The 21992-nt window shown below is 47.5% G+C and overlaps 1 protein-coding gene across 3 annotated transcripts; it reads right to left on the bottom strand.

Annotated features, from left to right (window-relative positions):
* Positions 1-822: 822 nt before the first annotated feature.
* On the bottom strand, positions 823-20861 carry GATA3 (GATA binding protein 3). Of its 3 annotated transcripts, XM_041483798.1 has the most exons (6): positions 20521-20861; positions 19282-19651; positions 16061-16597; positions 12990-13135; positions 7501-7626; positions 823-1674 (listed from the first exon to the last, which is right to left on the bottom strand). In XM_041483798.1, the coding sequence occupies exons 2-6, from the start codon at positions 19520-19522 to the stop codon at positions 1390-1392; spliced, it is 1335 nt and encodes a 444-aa protein (XP_041339732.1). In that variant the 5' UTR covers positions 19523-19651; positions 20521-20861; the 3' UTR covers positions 823-1389. The 3 variants fall into 3 exon arrangements, with proteins under 3 accessions (XP_041339732.1, XP_041339730.1, XP_041339733.1); XM_041483796.1 differs by lacking the exon at positions 20521-20861 and having other exon boundaries at positions 19282-19738; XM_041483799.1 differs by lacking the exon at positions 20521-20861 and having other exon boundaries at positions 12990-13132; positions 19282-19738.
* Between the last annotated feature and the right edge of the window lie 1131 nt (positions 20862-21992).

Genomic DNA, 21992 nt, shown 5'->3' with positions numbered 1-21992 from the left:
GTCCATTTATTTTTTGAGGGTTTTTTTTCCTTTGTTCTGTGATTTATCTTTTTTTTTATCAAGCCACTGCAAACATTGCTTTGGCTGTCAGCATGAGCGCAGAGACAGACATTCCCGTACCCGTGGTAACTATGTCATAAATACCATCCAAACAAATGTTAAGAAAAATTAATAAAGAAAGAAAAATATTCCTTTTCCCACCCCCAAGCACAAAACACTGTTAAGTCAACAGAATTTAATCTAGTTTATTCTCCAAAAAAAAAAAAAAAAAAAAAAAGAGCAGGTCTTATCACTAGCAGTAAATAAATTTGTACAACCATTCAGTCTGTATAATAGGATGAAATAAATCTACATCTTTCTTATTTTGGTGCGTTGAATTATACATACAAACAACAATTACAGGAACTTGTTCACAATGCGTATAGACCTGGAGAATGGCTATCTGAAACCCCCTTGTTGGCAATGTCCGCATGTTAACACTGATTGCCTGACACCATTGGTACCTCCTATGCAAAGGGCCCGTGGCCCAAAATGAATGATCTCCCTACAGGTTTTATTTATTTAGTTATTTAGTTAGTTAGTTAGTTAATGCATCATCAAAACCGTTCTAGCCAGCCCCCTCCCCCTCCCCGGAAACGAAAAAAAAAAAAAGAAACCAAAATAAAAACCAACCGAAAAAAAAATGAAATAAAAATAAAATAAAAGGAGAAGACATGACTGGCAGTTGGTCCATTTGTTCATAAGACCACGTTTCCTCTTGGTCTGCATTGTTTGTTTTTCTGGTTTTTAAATTGTCCTCCCATCTTCTTTTTTTTTTTTTTCTTTTCCTTTAAAAAAAATCTCTCGGAGTCCTTCATGCCTTTTTCTTTACAGCTCCTCAGATGCAATAAAGTCTTCCTCAAATGTACATATTTCTTACAATATAAGTTATATGCAATGTTCAGCGTTTTTTATTTTATTTTATTTTATTTTTTCACAGCACTAGAGATCCTGTCCAATAGGGAATGCAAGTTCTGAATGGCTTATTCACAAATGGTATCCAGATTCAGTGGGTAAGAATACATAGACGCCATAGTGAGTTCCTTTAAAAAGTGGCAAACATCACTTTTTTAAAACTTTTTTTTTACTCTTTTTTCTCTTTTTTTCTTTTTTTTTCCTTTTTTGTGCTTTTTGTAGTTTTTTTCTGCATTTTTAATTTTTTTTCTCTCTCTTACGCCTTCAAATAACCTTTTTTTTTTTTTTTTAATTTTTTTTTAATTCTTTTTTTTTTCCCCCTCTCCCATTTGATTCGGGACGTCAGACCCATAACCACACGCCTGCAAAAATGCAAGTAGTATATAAAGTAAATCTCATTTTGAGACTGTAAGCATTCAGCAGGGGAGTCTCTTGCTAACCCATGGCAGTGACCATACTGGAGGGGTGGTGAGGTCCGAAGGAGAGGCTGGATGGAGGATGCATCGGTGTCGGTGTGGTCAGCATGTGGCTGGAGTGACTGAAGGGTGAAATGTGGCTGATGGAGGACATGTGTCTGGAGAGGGCGGCGGGGTTAAAGGAGCTGCTCTTGGGAAAGTCTTCGAGGTTGTCATGGACCTTTTTGCACTTTTTGGATTTGCTAGACATCTTTCGGTTTCTGGTCTGAATTCCTTCTTTCTTCATAGTCAGGGGTCTGTTAATCTAAACAAAAATCAATTATTTTTTTTGTGCTTCCATCCCTTCTCCCCAGATCACCGTGGGATCTGTGTACCCCATGCCCCAGCCCAGTAGGACCAGCTGGTCACAGCCCCCCTCCTCCCCTGCACACACCATGTGCTACCCAGTCTCTCCACTTCCATCCCAAAATTCAGATCCCTCCAGGAAATCCCAAGGTCAGTTGAAATTTCTGAAGACAAGACGACAGAAAATTGCTGGCAGAGCCACACAGGAGCAAAACACACCCGAATAATTCACAGCAGCTGAAAAATTTCAACTATCTGCACATTAGGTAATTGCACTGTGTTTAGGTATGAAACCAATCATTACCTCCTGGAAATATTCCCCACAGACACTGTCTCACCCTGAGGCTTCCTGTCTGATCTAAAACCATTAGCAGCAAGAACTGCTGGGATTTCAGTGCTGTGAGGGGTCTCAGGCTTTCACAGCTCCATTAGGAAGCTGGGCAACTCTCCACAAAAGGAACGGGGTTTTTGTCTTATTTTTCTTCTTTCCAAAGATTTTGCTCTGATCATTCTTTCCGGTTTTCTTTAGCTAATCTGATTTTATTTCTAAAGGCTTCCAGGTTTTTTTAGGGAGGCTGAAACAGGTATCTCTGCTGACCAGCAAAGCGTTTTCTACATGTATACAAACGTATCTGTAGGGAAAATAAACATTAAATTCTCCTCCTGAAACTACACAGCAGAAATTATCATACATGCATTCATCAGGATTAGGAAATGGTAGCAAAAGATCTGTTGTACACCCTGTAAAAAACTCTTATTATTCTTATTACTTGAGGCTGTCTTGTTCAGGGCCAGGGGTTGGACTTTGATGATTCTAGTGCATCTCTTCCAACTCAGAGTATTCCATAATTTTGTCATTCTATACTGAACAGACAGCCAGCATCACAACATGCACTAGCACAGGTGACATGAAACTCCCACAAACCACACTTGGGAAGGGATTTATGCTTCCAATGTTCCTAAACAACCTTAAAAATCCAGGCTTGATAATGTAAATGGGTCTTGCTCTGGCTCCTCTGCAGGATTTCACCTATAGCAGAAGGCAGCAAATCACCCTGAGGCTGAACCATTTTTCATAATAAATGTGAGCACATGATGGTGCTGATGGACATTCTGCAAAAGGGAGAAAAAATTGATCCACAGTCCACCAGAATCTGTGAAGGACAATGACACGATGTCCCTGCAAAGATTCTGAGCAACTCTTTGTCTGTAAGACCTTAACTTAGCGCAAGGAACAAAGCATTCCCTTCTTCCAGATCACAGCAAAGTTTCACTTGTTGCTCCTCAGCCCCTTTCTGCTCCCTTTTCACAGCATGAGAATCATTCCTGGATTTTTCTCCCTACGGAGGCCAGGATAAAATAGCTCTCTGTTACATGTAAAGATGGAATTATGGGGAGAGGAAGGACCAGGCTCATCTCTTGTTTAGGCATCCCAGAGTTTGTCATTCCAGTCTGAATTTGTGACTCCAGACTCTTTTTACCAGCAGTGACAAAAGCCTTCACCTCATCTAAAAATGGGTGAATAAAAGGCGGATTCCTCTGCCTCTGGATAAAGGGAGATGAAGAGAGCAGCCCTGCTTGCCAACAGCTAAAGGTAGGAAGGAAGAATCTGCCCATGATCAGCCCAACAAGAGCCCTGCAGCAGAAGCAAGCAAAATTTAAAATGTCGTGGGTTCCAAACACATCATAACCCACTTCCCTGGCTTTCTGTCCTCACTGAAGGAATGAGGATGCACACACAAGGATGGTCCTTTGCTCCAGACTGAGATTGGAAAGTTTTGCCTGGCCTGTTTTAAGTTTTTAACAGGGATGTGTCGCCCAGGTTCAAAGCCAGGAAGAATTCCCAGGTGAGCCCCACCAGGCAGAAGCATCAGAGGAGGCCAGGAAGTGCCAATCCCTGACAAATCCAGCTCAGATTTGGGGAGGCACACACAGCTTCAAATGAGGATCTCTATCACAACACAAAGGCTCAGGGGCAGCCAGAACCAATTTCCAGTTGAAGCAGTAAAGCTGCAAGCTTGGGAGCTGGTTGTGGCCAAGTAACATCAGCCTGGTGGTGGGACTGGGGCTGTTCTATGCTTGGAAAAAGCATAGGCTCCTGACCCTTGCTTGGTTTCATGTCCCACAGGACACTGAACACTTCCCCAAAGCAACATCTCTCCTGCTTCATTCAATCTCTAAGAACAGGATGGCCCAGGCCATGATTTGACATGAAACTCGAGCATGGGAACACCAGCTCTGTGTCACCAGGATGGTGACAAAGCCACGGCCAGCCCACAGCTGGGGTCAGAGCTGCCATGCAAGCTGTGGGCTGGCCACATCATCCCAGAGTAAATGGCCTCACACTACGAGCAGGTAACTAAGCCAAGAGCCAAACAGATAAAGACTCAGATAAATGTCAGGAACCAGTAGAATCAAAGCAGCAAGCTGGAAATTTTTTCCAGTGACTTCAAAGACCAGTCACAGCAGGGTAAAAGAGGTCCCCAAAACATCAAAGCCAAGGACCCATCTCTGTTTCTGGGGTAGAGAAATGAAAAACCCGGAGGGAAGACCTTCTCCGTGAAAATTCATTCTGATAAAAATGACAAACACATGCTAAATTAAAATTAAACCAGCCCAACGCATGTATATGAAATTCATTAATTTCAGATGGAGCCAATTAATTATGGGCAGGAATTATGCTCTTTGTTTTATCATATGCAAAATACTGACTGCTCTGCTCTCGGGACACATAGGCCTGCTTTAAGGTATTGTGAAAGGGGCTTTTTCTGACTAATTTTACCAAAAATAATGACAAATCACTCTCTTCTACAGGCCCAGGCCAGCCTGCTGTACACCTCCAGAGAGCAAGGTGCTCTCCCACCCATCCCTGAAGTGTGCAAAGGCTCATCCCACTTCTAAGGACTAAAATAACAAGGATGAGAACCCCATATTCAACAGATGAAATCCAGGGGAAAGTCTTAACCATTATAGGTCTGGTCTTGCTCTGGCTGAAGACAATGGGATTTTGCCATTGACCTCAATAAGGTCCTGTCACTGAAGTGGATTTATCCTTCAGACATAGTCATTACAACGTTGGGTTAATCTTCCAGGCTGGCTGTATCTTAGAAAGCACTCTGGGATGCCACGGGATGAAAGGCACCGTATCAATGTGAAATATTAGTCATTGTTAATACTGGTGTTAATGGAGACGGCTCTTGTTGAAGTCAGTGGGAGGAATGCCAACAGCTTCACTAAATGCACCCCAAGACTATTATGGTTATTGCTTATATCCTACTGACAAATGGGTTTGCTTAAGCTGTGGGAATCAACAGTAAAACAAACTGATATAGCTCCATGAAAAAATTAACACCATGGAAAAAAATTCGGCTTTTCACTGCAATCGTTCCCAGTGTGGACATAAAATCTGGGTAAGTTTCAACTGCAGATCAATCCATTAAAACAGCCTAATGATGTTAAGGTCCCAGAAAATTTTATTAAACCCAAAGAAAAGAAAAAAAGGGGAGGGGGAGTGGATAAAACAGCAGACAGGAATTTGTTACAGCCTAGCCTGAAACAGGGTTAAGTCAACTTCCAAGCATCCAAAGACCTTCCACTGGCAATGGCACAACACCCATGCTGACAGCTGCTTGGGAAGGACATGCTACAATCAGCCCCTCTATTTCTGACCCCTCTCCTGATGGAAATCAGGAGATAATATACACACAGGGAGCAGGACCACACTTCTCACCACAGTCATAACTAAAGTACATACTTTACTAAATACTAAATAGTAAATACTTTAAGAATTTATTTTTTTAATTCATATCTGGATTTTCGTATCCTGGTTATTTTGCTGCACGCAGGAGCTCAGTCCTCTGGGGGTTTCTTTTAAGCAGGATCTATTAATGGCGTTGCTCATAAGGCAAGATACTACTTGACTTTGGTAAGTAGCTGTGCTGAGCTTTTAAGCAGCTGTTGGAGTTTTTAATGAATATGAAAATGGTTCCAATATGCTCAAGGCCTGCCCCATGTCACAAATTTCACAGCTGGATCGGCGTTTCCCTAAATACTGGATCTAGAGGTCAATTCAGGCCAACTAGGTTTGCAGTGTTAGTGCAAAAAATAAAAGGATAAGCTCTTGCAGGCATATTTCTGGAGAACCTCAGCACTGAGACACCATTCTAAACACTCCAGGAGGAGATTTCTCCAGTCAGATGTCTACAATGGAATCAGACACATCGTAACTCATCATCCTGCCATCTTTTGCAGGCATGGGGAGGACCTATTCAAGGGTAGAAGTCACCCCATTGAAACACAAGCATCCACCAGCACCAGCTGAGAAGAGCCTGTTTTCTTCAAAGGGCTTTGCTGGCTACAGGAGGAGCAGCTCCTTGAGATTTCCCAAACTAAATTATTTAAGTCCTACCACTGGTGGCTATAAGGCCAAAATGGAAACAGAGCACCACCATATATCCCCTGCTCAGTGAAGCTGGCTGACCTTGATCCCTTCTTGCCAAGGAAATAGCAAACAGAATATTTTCTCATGATATTCTGAGAGTTTTCATGCTGGGTCCAACCCAGTGTGTTTGCAGTGGTCACACTGAGAGTTTGATGACAAGCTTTACTTGCTACATGAGACTCAAAGCGTGCTGAGACACCTGCCCACTAAAAGGTAAACACAGTTTCCTTTTTTCCAAGAGAGATGCCTTCCCTGAAACAGGTGAAAAATTAGCCTGGTTGTTTGTTGGGGTTTTTTTCTACTTAATCCAAACTTGTTTACTCATCCTAAGAAACCAAACAGTTTGAAATAACAAATGGAAGGGACTGAGATACCACAAGGGTTGGATGCCCCATGAAACCCGATATGTCTTTGATGTGTTTCCATGGGTGGACATAAAGGCAAAACATAGCCCCAGATTTCCAAACCAAACACAGAGCAATCAACCACTAGTGGAAAAAAATATATATCAAAGCAGAGACATTGGAAGTCTTTTCCTTCTTTTGACATAATAATTATTCTAATGCCACAAGTGGAATGAGAGAAACAGGAGTAGCCTTAAGTCTCCTTTATTAGCAGTATTATTCAGTAGAAGACTTTTCAGGTCCCTTTAGCTCTTTGCCTGGGGCACATATCCCTGGTTCCTGCAAGCTGGCTTTGCATGGAGATATTAGATTAAATCTGCCAGCCATTTCATTTCATTTAATTTCTCCTTCCCTTCCATGACAGATGCTTTGAAATTCACATCACAGGTTGAGCAGACTCTGCAACCCGCTAACTAAATCAAGTCCTTTTTTGGTTTTGGACTCATTTGCATCAACCAGCACGAACACAGGGCCTAAATAAATCATCTCTGGGGACAGCACAAAGGCAGCCACAAACCCAAGAATGATCTAAATAGTTTCTGGCACATATTTCTTTTTTTCCAGAGTTTGTATTTGCTGGAGGAACCAAGCTACGCATAGGAGGGGTATCGGCTTGCAGGACAGTGTGTTGTCTTTTCCAACTCTGTGAGCCCAATCAGCAGCAGATAATGTCTCTCTGTGTTGATCCACCCCTCCTTTCTTGGCTCAGGCAAGGAAAAGCTCTAACATTACCCATGGACAGCCTTGTTTTATACCTCCTCAAGTTGGATAGGCTACATTTGAAAGGCTGACGACTCATCGCTCCAAACCCCGAGGTCTCCAAAGGGATAACAGAAGTCTCGGCACCACCCGAGACTGGAAATCCTCAAGTTAAGGAAGCGTTTGGATCATTGAGCACCAAAGATGAGTCCCCATTATTGAGTATTACAGTCACACTTACATTGTGCAGCTTGTAGTAGAGCCCACAGGCATTACAGACGGGATCGCCGTTGGCATTTCTCCTCCACAGGGTGGTAGTGGTGGTCTGACAGTTTGCACAGGACGTGCCCGCCCTCCTGGCTGCAGACTGTGGGAAGGAGGGAAAGAGAAGGAGAGGAAGAGAAAAACACCAGTGTCAAAAAAAAAAAAAAAAAAAAAATGCAATCTGCAAAATTTCTGAGAAAGAAAACATCAACCCTGCAAGACTGACGCACATCAGCAGAGGCCTCCAGAAACTGACTTGTGAGAACAAATAATAATTGTGAAAAAAAATCCCCAAGGTACTTTAATCCCAAATTATATGTGAACTGAATCAGGTGCCAAAGGGCATCCTAAAAGTGAGTGCTAAACCTCTGATAGAACTCATCAAAATTAGCAGCGCTGGCACAGCCCATTCCAGAGGGGAAAATGTTATTTAAATGCCAACATGTCTTTCCATCTTAATTCTCCCAGACCCCCCAGGGGTCTAATTCTGCAGTCAGGGCCTGAACTGACAATTGCTGGAGTCGAGGGCGTGAGTCACTCCGGCTCCAGCGAGCGCGGGTGAGACCAGGGTGGGCAGCTGCTCGCCAGGTCCGACCGCAAGCGCAGCCCGGTCCCGTAAACTCAGCTCAGCTTCAAAGGAGACAGGCTCCAGATCGGAAATAACACTGTGGCAAAGAGCAAGAATCCCAACTTTTTAATTACACCCTTTTCTCAGCCCAAACCTTCATGTTTATTTAAGGATTGGTAACAAGCCTGAAAGAAGAATTTACCATTTCATAAAGGGGTAGGAACAAGAAAAAAAATCTACGTGGCAAAGTGTATACAGAAGCTTTTTTTGTTAGCTGTGATAATGACTTAGCAAAGTCAAATTTAGTAAAGTTGCTTTCTTTCACATGCATAAATTCGTACTTAGCATTTAAAAACTGTAACTCTAGCAAACAAATTGTCCTTCTGCCTCTGAAGGAGGAACAGGAGCTTTCAGACTGCTGTGTGAGCGCGTATGCATGCTTGCGTGTGTGCAAATGCCTACAGCTCCTAAAAAAAAAGACCTTTAGATCCCCATCCTATCTATTCTTCATCAATATGACATGGTCCCAGAGCTCTGATTTCATCCCGATGCGTTGCTTTCAATGGAACTGCTCATGTGCTTAAAGTTAAAACATGTGCTTAAGCGATTTGCCAGATCATAGCAATGCTTGGCACCTTGCAGAACTGAGCCTTTAATGCTCTCTTTTGTGCTCTTACTGTTTCAAATTTACCCCTCACCCCACACAGCCGCACACTGTAGCACATCCAACATTGAAAAAAAAAAAAGAAAGAAAGAAAATACCGCATCTTTGGATACCGTACAACAAACCCAAAATGCAAACATGGACACTGGCACAGCCTTAGCGTTAATACCAACTCTTGTTAGGTCATGTTGCAATTTTAATCATAATTGAATGCGGCGTAGGTGGAGAGAGGACGGGTTGGTTTTGCTTTAGATAGGGGAGGATTTTCTTTTTCTTTTAATTAGACAAAAAGGACTGTCTAAAAAATAAATAAGACAATGCCCATGAGCACTAGGAAGCATCACAGAGTGGCTGATCTGACAGCGAGTGGCTCTCTCAGGCTGCCCATAGGGACAGTTCCATTTTGCCTGACCATAAACCACTGCGAACCAAGCCAGTCCCAAGGAGGCCTTTAGCTAACTTCTCTGTGCTGGTGACCAGCAGGAGCTGGGGACTCGGAAAAATCCCAGGGCCAGCAGAGAAGACGAAGCATCCCACCACGAAGAGCAGAGCAACAAACTGATGCACGCACACCTCCTGACCACACCATGGACCCAAACTGGGCTCCCTTCAAAATCACCAGGATAATGAAATAATGAGTCTGTTCCAAAGGCAGCAAGGAGACAACAGCTTGCAAAGCCAGGTTCTCGCTAAAGAGCTGGAGAAGAGTCTGCAGCTCTCTGCCCCCCAACTCCTGACACTCGGCGCCCATGGCTTGGAGGGGCACGAGGCTGGATTGAGTCTCTTGGTGGCAGCTTTGCTTTTATCAGGCCCAAAAATCAAGCCTAAGGAAATTTCTAAAAACCAGTGATATTTGGCTCAGCCCACACAGGGGAAACATCCCCTTTGAAGATATTTGGGGTTTCTACACAGCGCTCGCCGTAATTTCTCTTACAGCAAGCGCGTTCAAAAGACACGCCTGGTCACCACCTCGCTGCCTTCAAACAAATTCTGACATTAAATAAGCAAATAAATCACAACGTCTACCGTCCTCTCTTAAACTATTTCCAACTACTGTGTTTCACTTGCAAAAATTCAGCATCATTAGCTGAGTATTTTAAGCTCTTTCGGTCCCAGGGTACACCTTTTATGCTGTACCAACTTCTACCGGAGACAGAGGCAGCGGGCAGGAAACAATGAATAATAACGCTATTGTAAAGCTCCAGCAATGGCATCCACTGACGCTAATCAACGACTCGGGGCCTGGCCATGGCAGTAATGGGATGACTAATTAGCTGCCCCATATCATCTATAGGACCACAGCTGCCACTGAGCAAAGACACAACTTCAGAAGCGCTAGCAGTGATGAAAAGGTGAAATTGAGGAGGTTGGAGGAACCAAGTACTAATAAAGATGCTTAATTAAGGGGCATTTTCAATGTCTGCATTTACCCACAAAGCTCCAAGCATCATTTTCCTAAAATAATATTGCATGTGCATGGGCCTGCTGAGAAATTGGCTATAATCCTTCCAAAACCAGCTTGGCTTGACTTGGAAACGGAGAGCTCTGCATCTGCATGGGCAGGGAATGGGAGAAAAAACTAAAGAAAGATTTTCATCTCAGCAGTGAAGGGGCTGCCACTGCCTGTGACAAGAACACGAATGTCCTCCAGGAGGGCTGAAGATTTTTTAGGCAGCGATGGTGTGGTACCACCTGCCTGTTCTTGACTCCCCTGCCAACATCTCCAGGTCTTTCTCTCTCGAGATGAAGCAGAGCTGTCTGAGCCCCCTCGGCCAGCAAGACTTCATCCCTGTCACCTAAAGGACACCCTCACAAAGACACCCATTGAATTTAACAAGGCTTGGGCTGTGTTCTCAGCATCTAAGAATTTCTTTGCCTCCTCTCTCCCACCCATCAAATCCTATCATTAGGTTCAGCGCAGCTGTGATCAGAGCCTATGAAACCAGCCCGAGGTCAGGCAGGAAACTTGTGGCACAGGGAAGGAGCTGGATCCCCACCCCGAGCCTCCATCCCCAGCCTTGCCCAGCCCGCCTGCCTTTACAGCAGGAGAGATCCAGTCAAGCCACAGCTACATGCACGTCCACATCCAGGCACAGAAAATGCAAATGCAAGTCCAGCTCTGGTGCCTTCTGACTAAATTTTTTTCCAGAGGTCAGCAAGGGAAATAAATATAGGTGCAAACAGCATTAGGGATGTTTGTCGTTTTTTTTTTTCTTTTTCCCAGGCAGTGCTGGGGGGTGGAGGATGGTGGGGTGAGGGAAGTAGAAAAATCAAATTTCACATTTAGCAAAGGCCACATTTAAAGAAGGGGAACTTTTTGTAACTTTAACTAAAATGCCCAAAGATTGGAGCGATAACGCAAGACAAGGTCTCTCTTTACTTCTTCTCTTTCTTCCTCTTTTTTTTTTTCCCTCAAGAATGACCTTTTACTATGTATTTATTTATATAGTTCATTTTACATGTGCCGGGCTCAGGGTGACTCGGGACATTCTTTCGTGGTTCCATCAGACACTTTTTGAAAGCTCTCCCCCTCTTTCCAGCCGCTTTCCTATTCTGCCTCCCCCTCTGCTTGTTTGGATACGCTCAAGCTCCTGTGTGTTTGGACTGGGGAAACGGAGCTGTTGTTTAGGAGTTATCTCCAGGGCTCAGATATCCGGCAGCTTTTTCCTAGGAAGTTAACTTTACACATAGAGAGAGAACGAGGAAAAAAAAAAAATAAAGAAAACGAGGGCTGTGTGTTTAAGACAGAAGGGCCAGGGGGGAGGAGGAGAAGAGAACAAGAGAGCTGCCCAAAAAAATCAAAATTCCAGCCTGTACTTCCCTCCCTAGAAAGCTTTTCCTCTTTTCTAACAAGGCTGTGAAAGATGAGAAAGACAAACATTTTCCTATACGGGAAAAGCCCATATAGGAGGGCACAGAGAGGTTTCACACGCAGGAAGTTTGGCAGGGTAGAGGAGCAAACCCACACCTTCCCCAAAACTCACACTGCCAGACAGAGCTATTGCTGGTGCCCCTCACAGCATAGCCCTTCCTGGGAATGTGCCCTGCAAATGCTTCCCAGAGCCAGAGGGGACAAAGCTGGTACAATTTTATGGGTGCCTCAGAGGTGAGGAAGCTGATCCCGACCTAAGAGCTGTGAGCACCTTCAAGAGGAACTCAAATGAACCAGCCCTGTCCTGCCTGTGGGCTCTGGCCATGCCGGGCACAAGCCTCACCAAACTGGCCAGATCCATCCATCAGCTCAGAAATTCCAGAGAGGAAAGGGCCACTTTTCCTCCATATTTTGAGCAGCCCTCAGGAGCCTTTCCACATCTTTAATCCTGACAAAACCAAACGTGCCTCGATTCGAAACATTCAATAACTTCCCAAGCAGGGACCATAATTTTTTCCCCCACTTGATATATTTTTTCCCCTTGTGGTCTGCCTGATTATTTGCCAAATACACTTTAACACATTTATTAGCCATGCCCACAGCTTCCAGACCTTTTTGTGGCTTCCAGGGAAATGCATGAACAGATCGCTGGGGATGCTGTAACGTATTGCCTGTGCTTAGAACAGTCACCAGTTTTGTAACTATTATTTCAAACAGTTACCCACACATTTCATCTTCCTCCAGCTTCTGTAGCATGGGCATACTCTTGGCTTTGCACGCTCGTGATCCTCTCTGCCTTGTGGCCTTGTGACACCATTTGAGACCCAGATGGCACAGACATAAATGACCACACCAGGTACCACTGGCACCAGGACCTGATGGTTCCAGCTCTTTGCAGGACCAGTGACACCCCAGTGACACCTGGGATCCATGACACCACCAGCCAAGGGGGATAGAGACACATTAAAGAGTGGAGGGCAGAAGTTTGGAGAGCACAGGAGAAATCCTGTATTCCTGATAATCTCTTTGGCCACTAGGAAATTATTGTCCTCTCCTTAGGCCCTGGAAAATGTCACTGTCCTCGGGTCACCATTCAGAAGCACCGTGTGGAGTTGGAAACTCCCTTCTCATTTGCAAGAAGCCCTGGATCTTGACTTTTAAGCCTGTTTTGCAGTTTGCAAGAGGATCAGACAATGGAGGCCCACAGCATCTGGGACCATCTCCCCAAGCATCCCTCCCTCCCAGCCCTCGGACACAGTGGGACCAGTGGGAGCTGGCTGAGGTTCCCTGTCCATCCTGAGCTGCAGATAGGAAGCAAAAGCTGCAGAAGAAGAAGACAGAATAAAATAGAAGGAGACTCACCAGTCTTCTCTTGGGCTTGATCAGGGGCCGGTTCTGCCCGTTCATTTTGTGGTAGAGTCCACAGGCGTTACACAAATAGTGCCCAGTGCCGTCTCTTCTCCACAGAGGGGTTGAGGTAGCCCCACAATTTACACACTCCCTGCCTTCTGGAAACAAGAGAGCACACGGTTCACTTAGGGAAAGCAGAGATAAAAGGGGCTGGGGAAAGCCCCCCCTCACCAAAAAACCCCACAACCTCCCCAGAGACCCAGCCATGCCAGACCCTGCCAGTGCCCCCCAAGCTCAGGATTTCCAAAAAAGGGTCCAAAGCCACGAGTGAAGGATGTCCCTGGCACAGTCTGGTGGGCTCTGATCCTGCTCTCCTCCCCAGCACTGCTCCACAGGCAGCATCAGGCCTGTGTCCCAGCAGCAAGGAAGAGGGATGGTGACAATGACAACCCTAATGCCATGGTGGCTCAAGAGACTCCCCAAAGAAGCTCTCACTCCTCCCACAGGTCTCTTTGGGGAAGTGGGGGGAGCTGACAATTTCCCCTGACCTTTGGATTAAGGGCTCCTACAACTCTGGAGACCCCATGTTTCCATAGGCACCAGAAAAACCTTGGCAGGCTTTGCAAGAAGCTTCCAGCCCTCTACACCCAAAATGTTGGATACGGAATTTAAGTCCATGACCCCCTTTCTGATGTGTATGAGGACCCCAGTGTCACTCCTTGAGCATTCTTCCAGTTCCCAGGGGCGTTCATGAGCCTGGAGGGCTCTTCCCCTGGCCTCAGGTCAAGCCACATCAAGGATCCCCAAAATAATCACAGACAATCCCCAAAACATCTCCCCAGCTCCAGCCAATACATAACCACTCCGACAATATCTGCTATTGATTAATTCGAAATTAAGCCTCCACCACCCAAAACTTTCAGAAACCCCTCTGGTTTCCCCACCACATCTGCAGCCTGATGGTCCATCCTGGCTATCTGGGATAGCAAACAGCCCCAAGCCTGCTTTGTAAGTTCTTTCACTCCTTCTCCTTCTTTTTGGGCACCTCTTTATCCTCTCCTTAGCTACTGCAGCGGGAGCTCTCCCCCAGCCCACCAGTTCCCAGCTTGGAGGAGGGAGCTGGGAGGGTGCAGACCCTGCCTCTCAGCTACTTTCAGAGGGTTGAGTGTTTTTTTGTTGCCTCTTTGGTTTAGTGGGCAAAGTTTTTCGGTACCTAACATCAGCTGTGGCCCACCTGAAAGCAGCGGGGCAGAGCAGAGCAGAGCCGAGCCAGCTCAGCACAGAGCCGGCTCCCCGCTGCCCCAGCCCGTGCTGCCTTCGAGCAAGAGGCATCCGTGCCCTAACCACAAACTGCAACCGTTTTTCCAGAGCCTTCTCACTGAACCCCTCTTCTCTCACACCTCCCCAGCAACTACAACAAAAAAAAAAATACATTTGCACCCGTTTCTCCCTCTTTTATCCTGCAGAATCACCCCCTTCCTCCTTTTTCTCCAGCTCTAACCCTCTTTGTCTGAGAGGTCCTAGCTTGCTAAGATCGACTTCTAAAGGTGAAAAAAAAAAAAAAAAAAAAAAAGAGAGAAAGAGAAAAAAAAAATAGGTGTTGCTGCTGGGGTTGGTTTATCACGAACCGCAGATGTCTTTCTAGAAGGTAAAGTAACAGAAAGTGGCAAAAGGAAAACAAGAGGGGAGGGTGGAGGGGGGCCGAGACGGTTTGAAAATACCGCGCAGCCGGTGGGTGCCCCGGCCGGAGCTGCGGCTCGGCGGGCGCCGGGGCGGCCGGGGGATGCTCAGCACCGCCCGGGGCGACAATAAACCGGTCCCTACCCCGGACACAGCGCCCGGTCCGTACTGGGGCCAGGCGGGGAGCCGGTCCCGTTAATACCCAGGTCGTTTTGTTCCCCTCCGGTTAAACGGGGCAGCCGCTCCCGGGCTGTTTGAGTCTCTGTCCCTCTCTTTTGTTTCACCCCATCTCTCTCTCTCTCTCCTGCTTTCATGTACAAAACATACAGGTCTGGGTTTTTTTGTCACTCTAACCGCATCCGGACTCTATTAAAGTTCCTGGCGCTGGATAAACAATGCAACTGTCGCGTGCAGCAGTCTGAAAATAATTGGATTAGCTCAAACATATCAGCTAAATAGAGACAGTCCCTGCTCAGACAGACAGAGTAAATGTCACCCTGGAAAAACCCTGAAAACTGATCTCATTCATGCCAGGCAACCCCGCAGCAGCCTCCTCGGAAAAACAAAATAGAGAAGAAAAAAAAAAAAATTAAAGGGGGGAAAAGAGTTTTGACTAATCGCCCTTTCCTCTACACACAAACACACTCCCCTCGGCTCACTCCCAGCCCTCCGTGCACACAAACCCGGTCCAAGCCCGGCGTGTTCAGCCGTCGGGAGCCACAGCCGCGCAGCCCCTCGCACCCCATTCCGCGGGTGCGCACAGAGCTGGGGCCCTCCGCTTCCCCCGGGAAAGGCGGCCGGGGGGACACTTTTGGGGACTCTCCTTGTGGGTGATCCAAACCCCCTGGCACGGAGCTGGCTGGGGCTGGGGGCTGCGTGGGCGAACTCTCCGCAGCGCCCCGGGGAAAACCCTCCCCGCATCCCCGGGCGCCGCTTGGGAAGAGGCCCTGGGAAGAGCGAGGCGGAGGGCGGGCGGGGGAAGTTGGCCGGGATTTAGCACCATTATTAAAATACAGAGAGATCACCAATGCTGCGGTTCCCTCGGTTTCGCTTCCTCCCCGGGCGCCGCAGCTGAGCGCACCGTGGGCGCTGGAGGGGCCGGGTCGCCCCCGGGACTGGAGCCCCGCGGCACCGGGTGGGTGCTTTGGGTTCCTGGGCCTGGTTCTATCCCCAGCCAGGGCTGGACAAGGGGGAATTTTGTTATAAACCTAGCAGAGCAATCTGTGAGGAAGGTGAAGTGTCGTGTGCGTCCCCCACGAGGCTTCAGCCCCTGCTGCTCATCACACGGATGCTGGAGCACATGTCCCTGCGTGCGGGGCTCAGCCCCATCCCTTTGCCCCCCACTTTTCCGCCCCTCAGCTTCCTCTCCCGAGCAACGGGGATGAAGAAGCCAAAAGCCCTACCTGTGCTTGACCGTGCTTTTGGTCGCGATTTACACCCAAAGCCGGTTGGCGATCCTCCTAAGAGGCTACTGGGGGGAAAAAGTCCAGAGCCATATTCTGGGACATACGGTGGGTAGGTAGTGATGGGGTGATGAGCGGAGGAGGTGGCTCCTCCTAAAGAGGCCATGCTGCTCCGAGAGTGAGAGGACTCCAGCTTCATGGTGTCGGCCAGGGACACCTGGTATTTGATGCATTCCTTCTCGTCCTGCCGGGTGGAGCCGGTGGAGCCGGGGGTGGAGATGGACGGATCCGGGGACACATCTTTAGGAGGGGTCGGCGGGAAGGTGAAAAGGTGCGGGCTGGAGTGGCCGGCGGATAAAGTGGAAGAGGAGGCGGGTGGGTAGACGGAAAGGGGTCCCGGTGAGCTGTGATGGATGGAAGTCTTGGAGAAGGGGCTGAGGTTCCAGGGGGAAGCGCTGTGGTGGCTGCTCAGCGCCTTGCTCCCGTCCAGCCAGGGCAGCGAGCCGTGCAGCAGCGGGGGACGGCACACCTGGCTCCCTGCTCGGAGAAAACACGGAGACACGTCGGTCAAATCCCTCTGCCACCCTGGCAAAGCCCCCCGTGGGGGTCCCGGGACGTGCTTCCCCCACCACCACCCCTCGTCCTTCCCAAACAGATCAGCATTGGGGGGAACAAGGAAAATTACATCTGATGAGAAACCCCGTTCATTAAAAATTAAATTTTAAAAGCTACAAGAGCACGGGGTGGCAGCTCTGGTCCTGTTGAGGAATGAGTTTTGGGGTCGGGACCCTTCAAGCAGGATGCCAGCCCTGTGACACGGGATTTGGTGAGCTCTGCTTCACTCTCTCCGTTTTCCAGGCAATCCCACGAAGACTTTGAAGCAAAGATCCTGCGTGAAATCGCCAAGTCCCGACTTGAAAATTTTTTTTTTTTCCTTAGCTGGAAAATGATTTCCCGAACAGAGCCGTGAGCTATAAACCCTGGGAATTCTCTGGTCAAACGAAGAAGACAGAAAATGCCCACAGACATGACAATAACCTTTGCAACAGGGTTGATAAACTTCGCAAAACACTCAGTTTGTCTTTTCTTCTTCCATGAGACTGCACGAAATGTTAGCTGGCTTTTTTGCGATGATATGGCACACACAGTGGGTACCAACTACCTCAAAAGAAATGCTCCATACCCTTTTTGTGACAAGGGACACTTCACTTGCCTTTTAAAAGACAGACCTGGACTTTGTGGGGGGAAAAAAATCCACTAGATTTCTGCAGTCAAATCTTTTTCCCTTTGGTTATAAATGTTCCTAATGGCTTGTACCTGATATTTTAAATTATTTTCGGCCCTTCCTAAACAAATAGAAGAATACATCCTAAGAGAATTAAATCTATCCAAATCCACAGCAACTTGGGTGAATGGCTGTAAGACGGAAAACACAGTTATTCAATTGGAAGGGAGCAAGTTTGTGTCTGATGATAAAGCCCTGGAAAGTCTCTGACACCTAGAGATCTTTAACCTCTGTAGGCATTGTGATATGTGTATAGAGATTGCTAAACATACAGAAGGAGAGATGCAAACACCGATGTATAGAGCCACAGGTAGTTACAGGGTGGACACATTTGTTTGCATGGGGAGCTCCTGTGTGTCTAGAAAAGCTCCAGACTGGTTTTCACCATACCAGGCACTCGTGAACAATACTGAAAGTCGCTGCTCAAAAGGAAGGGAAGGTGGGTTATACGAATAGAAAGGGTCAAGATTCATTATCTTCTCCAGGAAGTAGCATAGTAAATAATATTCAGGCTAGATCAGAGAGACCGCATTTCCACTTTCTGCTGATATATTGGGGAAAAAATGAAAAGGGAAGAAAAGAAAGAAAGGACAAAGGCTGCTGATCCTTAAAAATAATTGTTTTAAAGGGACTAATAGCAGAACAATGCAGCTACTGAGCGGAGCCTAATGCAGGCTCGCACTCAACAAGTTGCTGAAGGCTGGGAGCAGCCTCCTGAACCCGCTCGGCTCCATCTCCACTCCACTCATCCCATTTTCTCCATGATTTTGGGGTTATTTCCTCTGTAAACCTCGGGGATTTAGATTTTGCCACGACAGAGATCACTGTCCGGCTTCACAAACCACGCTCTGTTCTTTTCCCTCCTTTTTTTTTCTTTTTTTGTATTTCTTTCCTTATTTTTTAAACCATCCAGGTAAACTCCAGCTATAAATACTGAACCTCTCCACTTCTTCATAAAAGATGGCACCAAAGTGTTCATCCCTCCGTGGAGCTGGGCCCCATCGGCCCCAGGTATTTCACCTCCTTTCTGAGAGCTGTGACCCAGGAACAAGATTCACTTTGTGGATTCACCTTCCTGCGGGACCCTCAGGACAACACACCAGGTCTGCTACCTAAATACACCACGGGCTGTATTTTTAAAGTTTCTTTCTTATTTTAAACCCACGCCATGGTGCTGCCCTGGGTATGTGTGCAAAACTTTCGTCCCAAGCCTAACAAGCTCACCAAGTGCGAATTAAATAGCCCAAGCGTGAGGACAGCGGGGTCATTTTCACACCCCTGCTCTCCAGCTTGCTTTGCTTCCCCAGAGCAGCTTAATCGTGCAAAAACCAAACACAGTATGAAAACACTAACTGTTAGCCTAATTAAAGAGAGGGGGGAGAAACCAAAGCGAAAGAGAAGGGAGCAAGAGGAGGAAGTCAAGAGGAAGATGAAAAAGAAAGAAATAGAAGGAAAGAGAGCAAGAGGGAAAGGAGAGAGGGAAGAGGGATGTGATATAAAAAGAGAGGATGAAAGAAAGTGAGAAAGAGAGGAAGAGAGGAAGAAAAAGAGAAAGAGAGGAAGAAAAAGAGAAAGAGAGGAAGAAAAAGAGAGAGAGAAAGAAAAAGAAAGAGGGAAGAAAGAGAGAAGAGAAAGAGAAGAAAGAAAGAAAGAAAGAAAGAAAGAAAGAAAGAAAGAAAGAAAGAAAGAAAGAGAAAATTTAACAAAAAAAAAAAGAAAAAAAGAAAAAAAAAAAGAAAGTGAAAGGAAGGAAGGAAGCCTAAATTTTTATTTATTTCCAATAAGCCAACCCCAAAATCCACCCGTGACGTAGCTTCCCCGCCGGCAGGAGAGGGTCTGCCGGGCAGCAGCGGGGGGCTCGGGGCAGCGCGGAGCCCCCGGCCCCGGGGCAGCCCCGGGCGCGGCGCTGGGGCCGGGGCTCGGCGGGGACACTCACCGTGGTGCGCCGTGGGGTACCGCTGCACCGTGGCTCTCACGGAGTTGCCGTAGTACGGCGGGACGGGGTTGCCTTGTCCGTCGATATTAAAAAGTACATCCACTTCCTCGGCGAGAGGATACTGCGTGGGGTCCATGTAGGTATGGCCAAGCGAGGGGTGATGCGAGTCCGGGTGCTGCCCATTGAGCACGGCCGGGTGGTGGTGGCTCACCCACCGCGGCTGGTCCGTGGAGACCTCCATCTTCCGCGCTCGCTGCTGCTCTTCCTCCTCCTCCTCCTCCTCAGCAAGGCGCGGAGGGCTTGAGATGGGAGCGGGAGAGGCTGCCGGAGTTATGCAGCGCAGGGCGGGGAAAAGTGCTCGGCGAGTTTTCTGGTTAGGTTTGGTTTGAAGTGGAGGGAGTAGGGGGGTTTGGTGATAAACGATCGATTCCAAAAAAAGAAAAAAAAAAAAAAAAAAAAAAAAAAAAAGGGGGAAATAATAAAATTAAAAGGGAGGAAAAAAAGGGAAAACAAACAAAAAAAAATCTCGGGGGAAAAATTTCTCTACGAAGCGAGATCCCCTCGTTTCTTCCGCTCTGTTGCAGATGTTTCTCTTCTTTGATCACCTGTAACGAGAAAGAGGAAAGGGAAGGAGCAGAGAGAGAGAGAGAGAGAGAGAGAGAGGCAGGGAGAGAAACACGTACTTGAGAAGTTCTGAACTTTAGCACCTGACTTTTTAGGCAGGAGCAAACCCATCCCATCCCTCGGCAGCCATCCCTGGGAAGCGCCTGCTCTGCCCTGGACCCACCTCTCCCAGCGCCTCTTTCTCTTTCGCTCTCTGCCGGCTCGGAGCGCAGCCCAGCAGCTCCTGCCGCCCAGCTCTTACTTTTCCTTGGGGTTTTTTTGGCTTTTGTCTTTTTTTTCCTTTTTTTTTTTTTTTTTTTTTTTTTTAGTCGTCGCGGTTGTTTGCTTATTTTTTTATTTGTTTCATTTGCACCTGAGAAGCTCCAGTGGCTTAAGCCGGTGAGAACTTGTGCCATTCGCTGCCGCGCAGCCCAGAGTCACTTTGATTGCTCATTAATTATTATGCAACCGAGAAAGGGGGGAACAGGGGGAAAAGAGAAGGGAGGGAAGGGGTAAAGCCATGGGAGAAGAGAGTGGGGGTGAAAGGAAAGGAGCGAGGAAAAAAGGAGGGTGGGGAGAGGGAGGAAAAAGAAAAATTTTAAAAGCGACAAGTTGCTCAAGAAATTCCGCACAAACCTTGGTGGAGAAGCAGAATGTGACCCAGGAGGGATGAAGCTGAAAGTGCTTGATCAGATCAGAGTGTGCTCGCTCGCACTATTTTGTTTTCCCTACTTTTTTTCCTCCTCTCTCTCTCTCCCCCTTATTTTTTTTTTTTTTTTTTTTTTTTACAGGGAAGGCATTCTTTCTGAAAGGAGCAGGATGGCGCCAGCCGGCTCAGTGCTTACAGACAGCTGTGGCGAGACGCAACTTAAGGAGGTTCCAGTGTCATAAGCCCGGGGGAGGCGGAGCCTGAGCCGGGACCGGCCGGGCGCTCCGGCCGCCCCCGCGCTGCCCCCGCGGGAACCCCCCGGCCACGAACTTCTCTTCACGTCCCCTCCACACTCCCTTTTTCTAAATTTATTTTGACATTTTTCTTTTTTTTTTTTCTTTTTTTTTTTTTTTTTTTTTTTTTTTTTAAGGGGGAAATTAAGTTTTCCCGCTGTCCCAGAAACTCAGAGAGTGGCCAGCCCGGAGGGATGGTGATTGGAGGGGATGGGTTGGCTTCTCAGGGGGACACCCGGGGGATGCCAGCGGGCTGGGGACCCCCGGGAGCAGGGATGTGCGGGCAGGTGTAGGACCGGGGGGCTCCCCGCTGGAATAAAGCTGCAGCGGCGCGGCTCAGAAGGGATTAATTATTGTTATATTTAAGGATACAAGCGCACAGCACGGCCACGTTTGTACACTCCATCTGGGGAGGTTTAGGGGGGTATTTTTTCACCCTTCTTGCCCCGCTGGGGACCCGGGTGGGCGGGAGGGGCCGGCACCGACGGGACCCCCGGGCCGCGCCCGGCCCCGCCCCCCCGGCAGCTGGGCCAATAGGCGACCAGCAGGAACTGGGGCGCCGGCCTCGGGCCTCGCTGATTGGTTGCGAACCCGCGCCCCGCCGGCCCCCGGCGGCGCTGATTGGCTGCGGGCCCGCGGGTCGGCGGCCGCGGCGGGCGCTGCGTTGAGCCAGGGCATCCCCTAGCGGCACCCCGGGGTCATCCCGGCGGGAACGGGACCGGGACAGACAGAGGGGACAGCGGGGACAGGGGGATAGGGACAGCGCAGGGGGAAAGGGAGAACCGGGGACAGAGGGTGGGGGGAGAGAGAGAGACAAAAAGCGTGGAGAGGAAGGAAAGACGGGGGGGAAAGGAAGAAGAGAAGAGAAAGAGAGAAAGAGAGAGAGAAATACAGAGAGAGAAGAGAAAGAAAGGGAGAGAGAAGAGAGAGAGAGAGAGAAATACAGAAAGAGAGAGAAGAGAGAGAGAGAGAAGAAAAGAAAGAAAGAAAGAAAGAAAGAAAGAAAGAAAGAAAGAAAGAAAGAAAGAAAGAAAGAAAGAAAGAAAGAAAGAAAGAAAGAAAGAAAGAAAGAAAGAAAGAAAGAAAGAAAGAAAGAAAGAAAGAAAGAAAGAAAGAAAGAAAGAAAGAAAGAAAGAAAGAAAGAAAGATTAAAAAAAAAAGTAAGT

This window comes from Pyrgilauda ruficollis, unplaced genomic scaffold (assembly GCF_017590135.1).
Source record: "Pyrgilauda ruficollis isolate IOZ18807 unplaced genomic scaffold, ASM1759013v1 scaffold61, whole genome shotgun sequence".
Lineage (NCBI taxonomy): Eukaryota > Metazoa > Chordata > Aves > Passeriformes > Passeridae > Pyrgilauda > Pyrgilauda ruficollis.
Note: the sequence above shows the minus strand (reverse complement) of the source record. Positions and strands in the feature narration are given on the sequence as shown.

Coding starts and splice junctions, on each gene's coding strand:
- GATA3 (XM_041483798.1), bottom strand. CDS start 19,522: ATGGAGGTCTCCACGGACCAGCCGCGGTGGGTGAGCCACCACCACCCG. Junction 13,136..16,060: donor AAAAGCACGGTCAAGCACAG/GTAGGGCTTTTG, acceptor TCTTGTTTCCAG/AAGGCAGGGAGTGTGTAAAT. Junction 1,675..7,500: donor TCTACTACAAGCTGCACAAT/GTAAGTGTGACT, acceptor ATTTTTGTTTAG/ATTAACAGACCCCTGACTAT.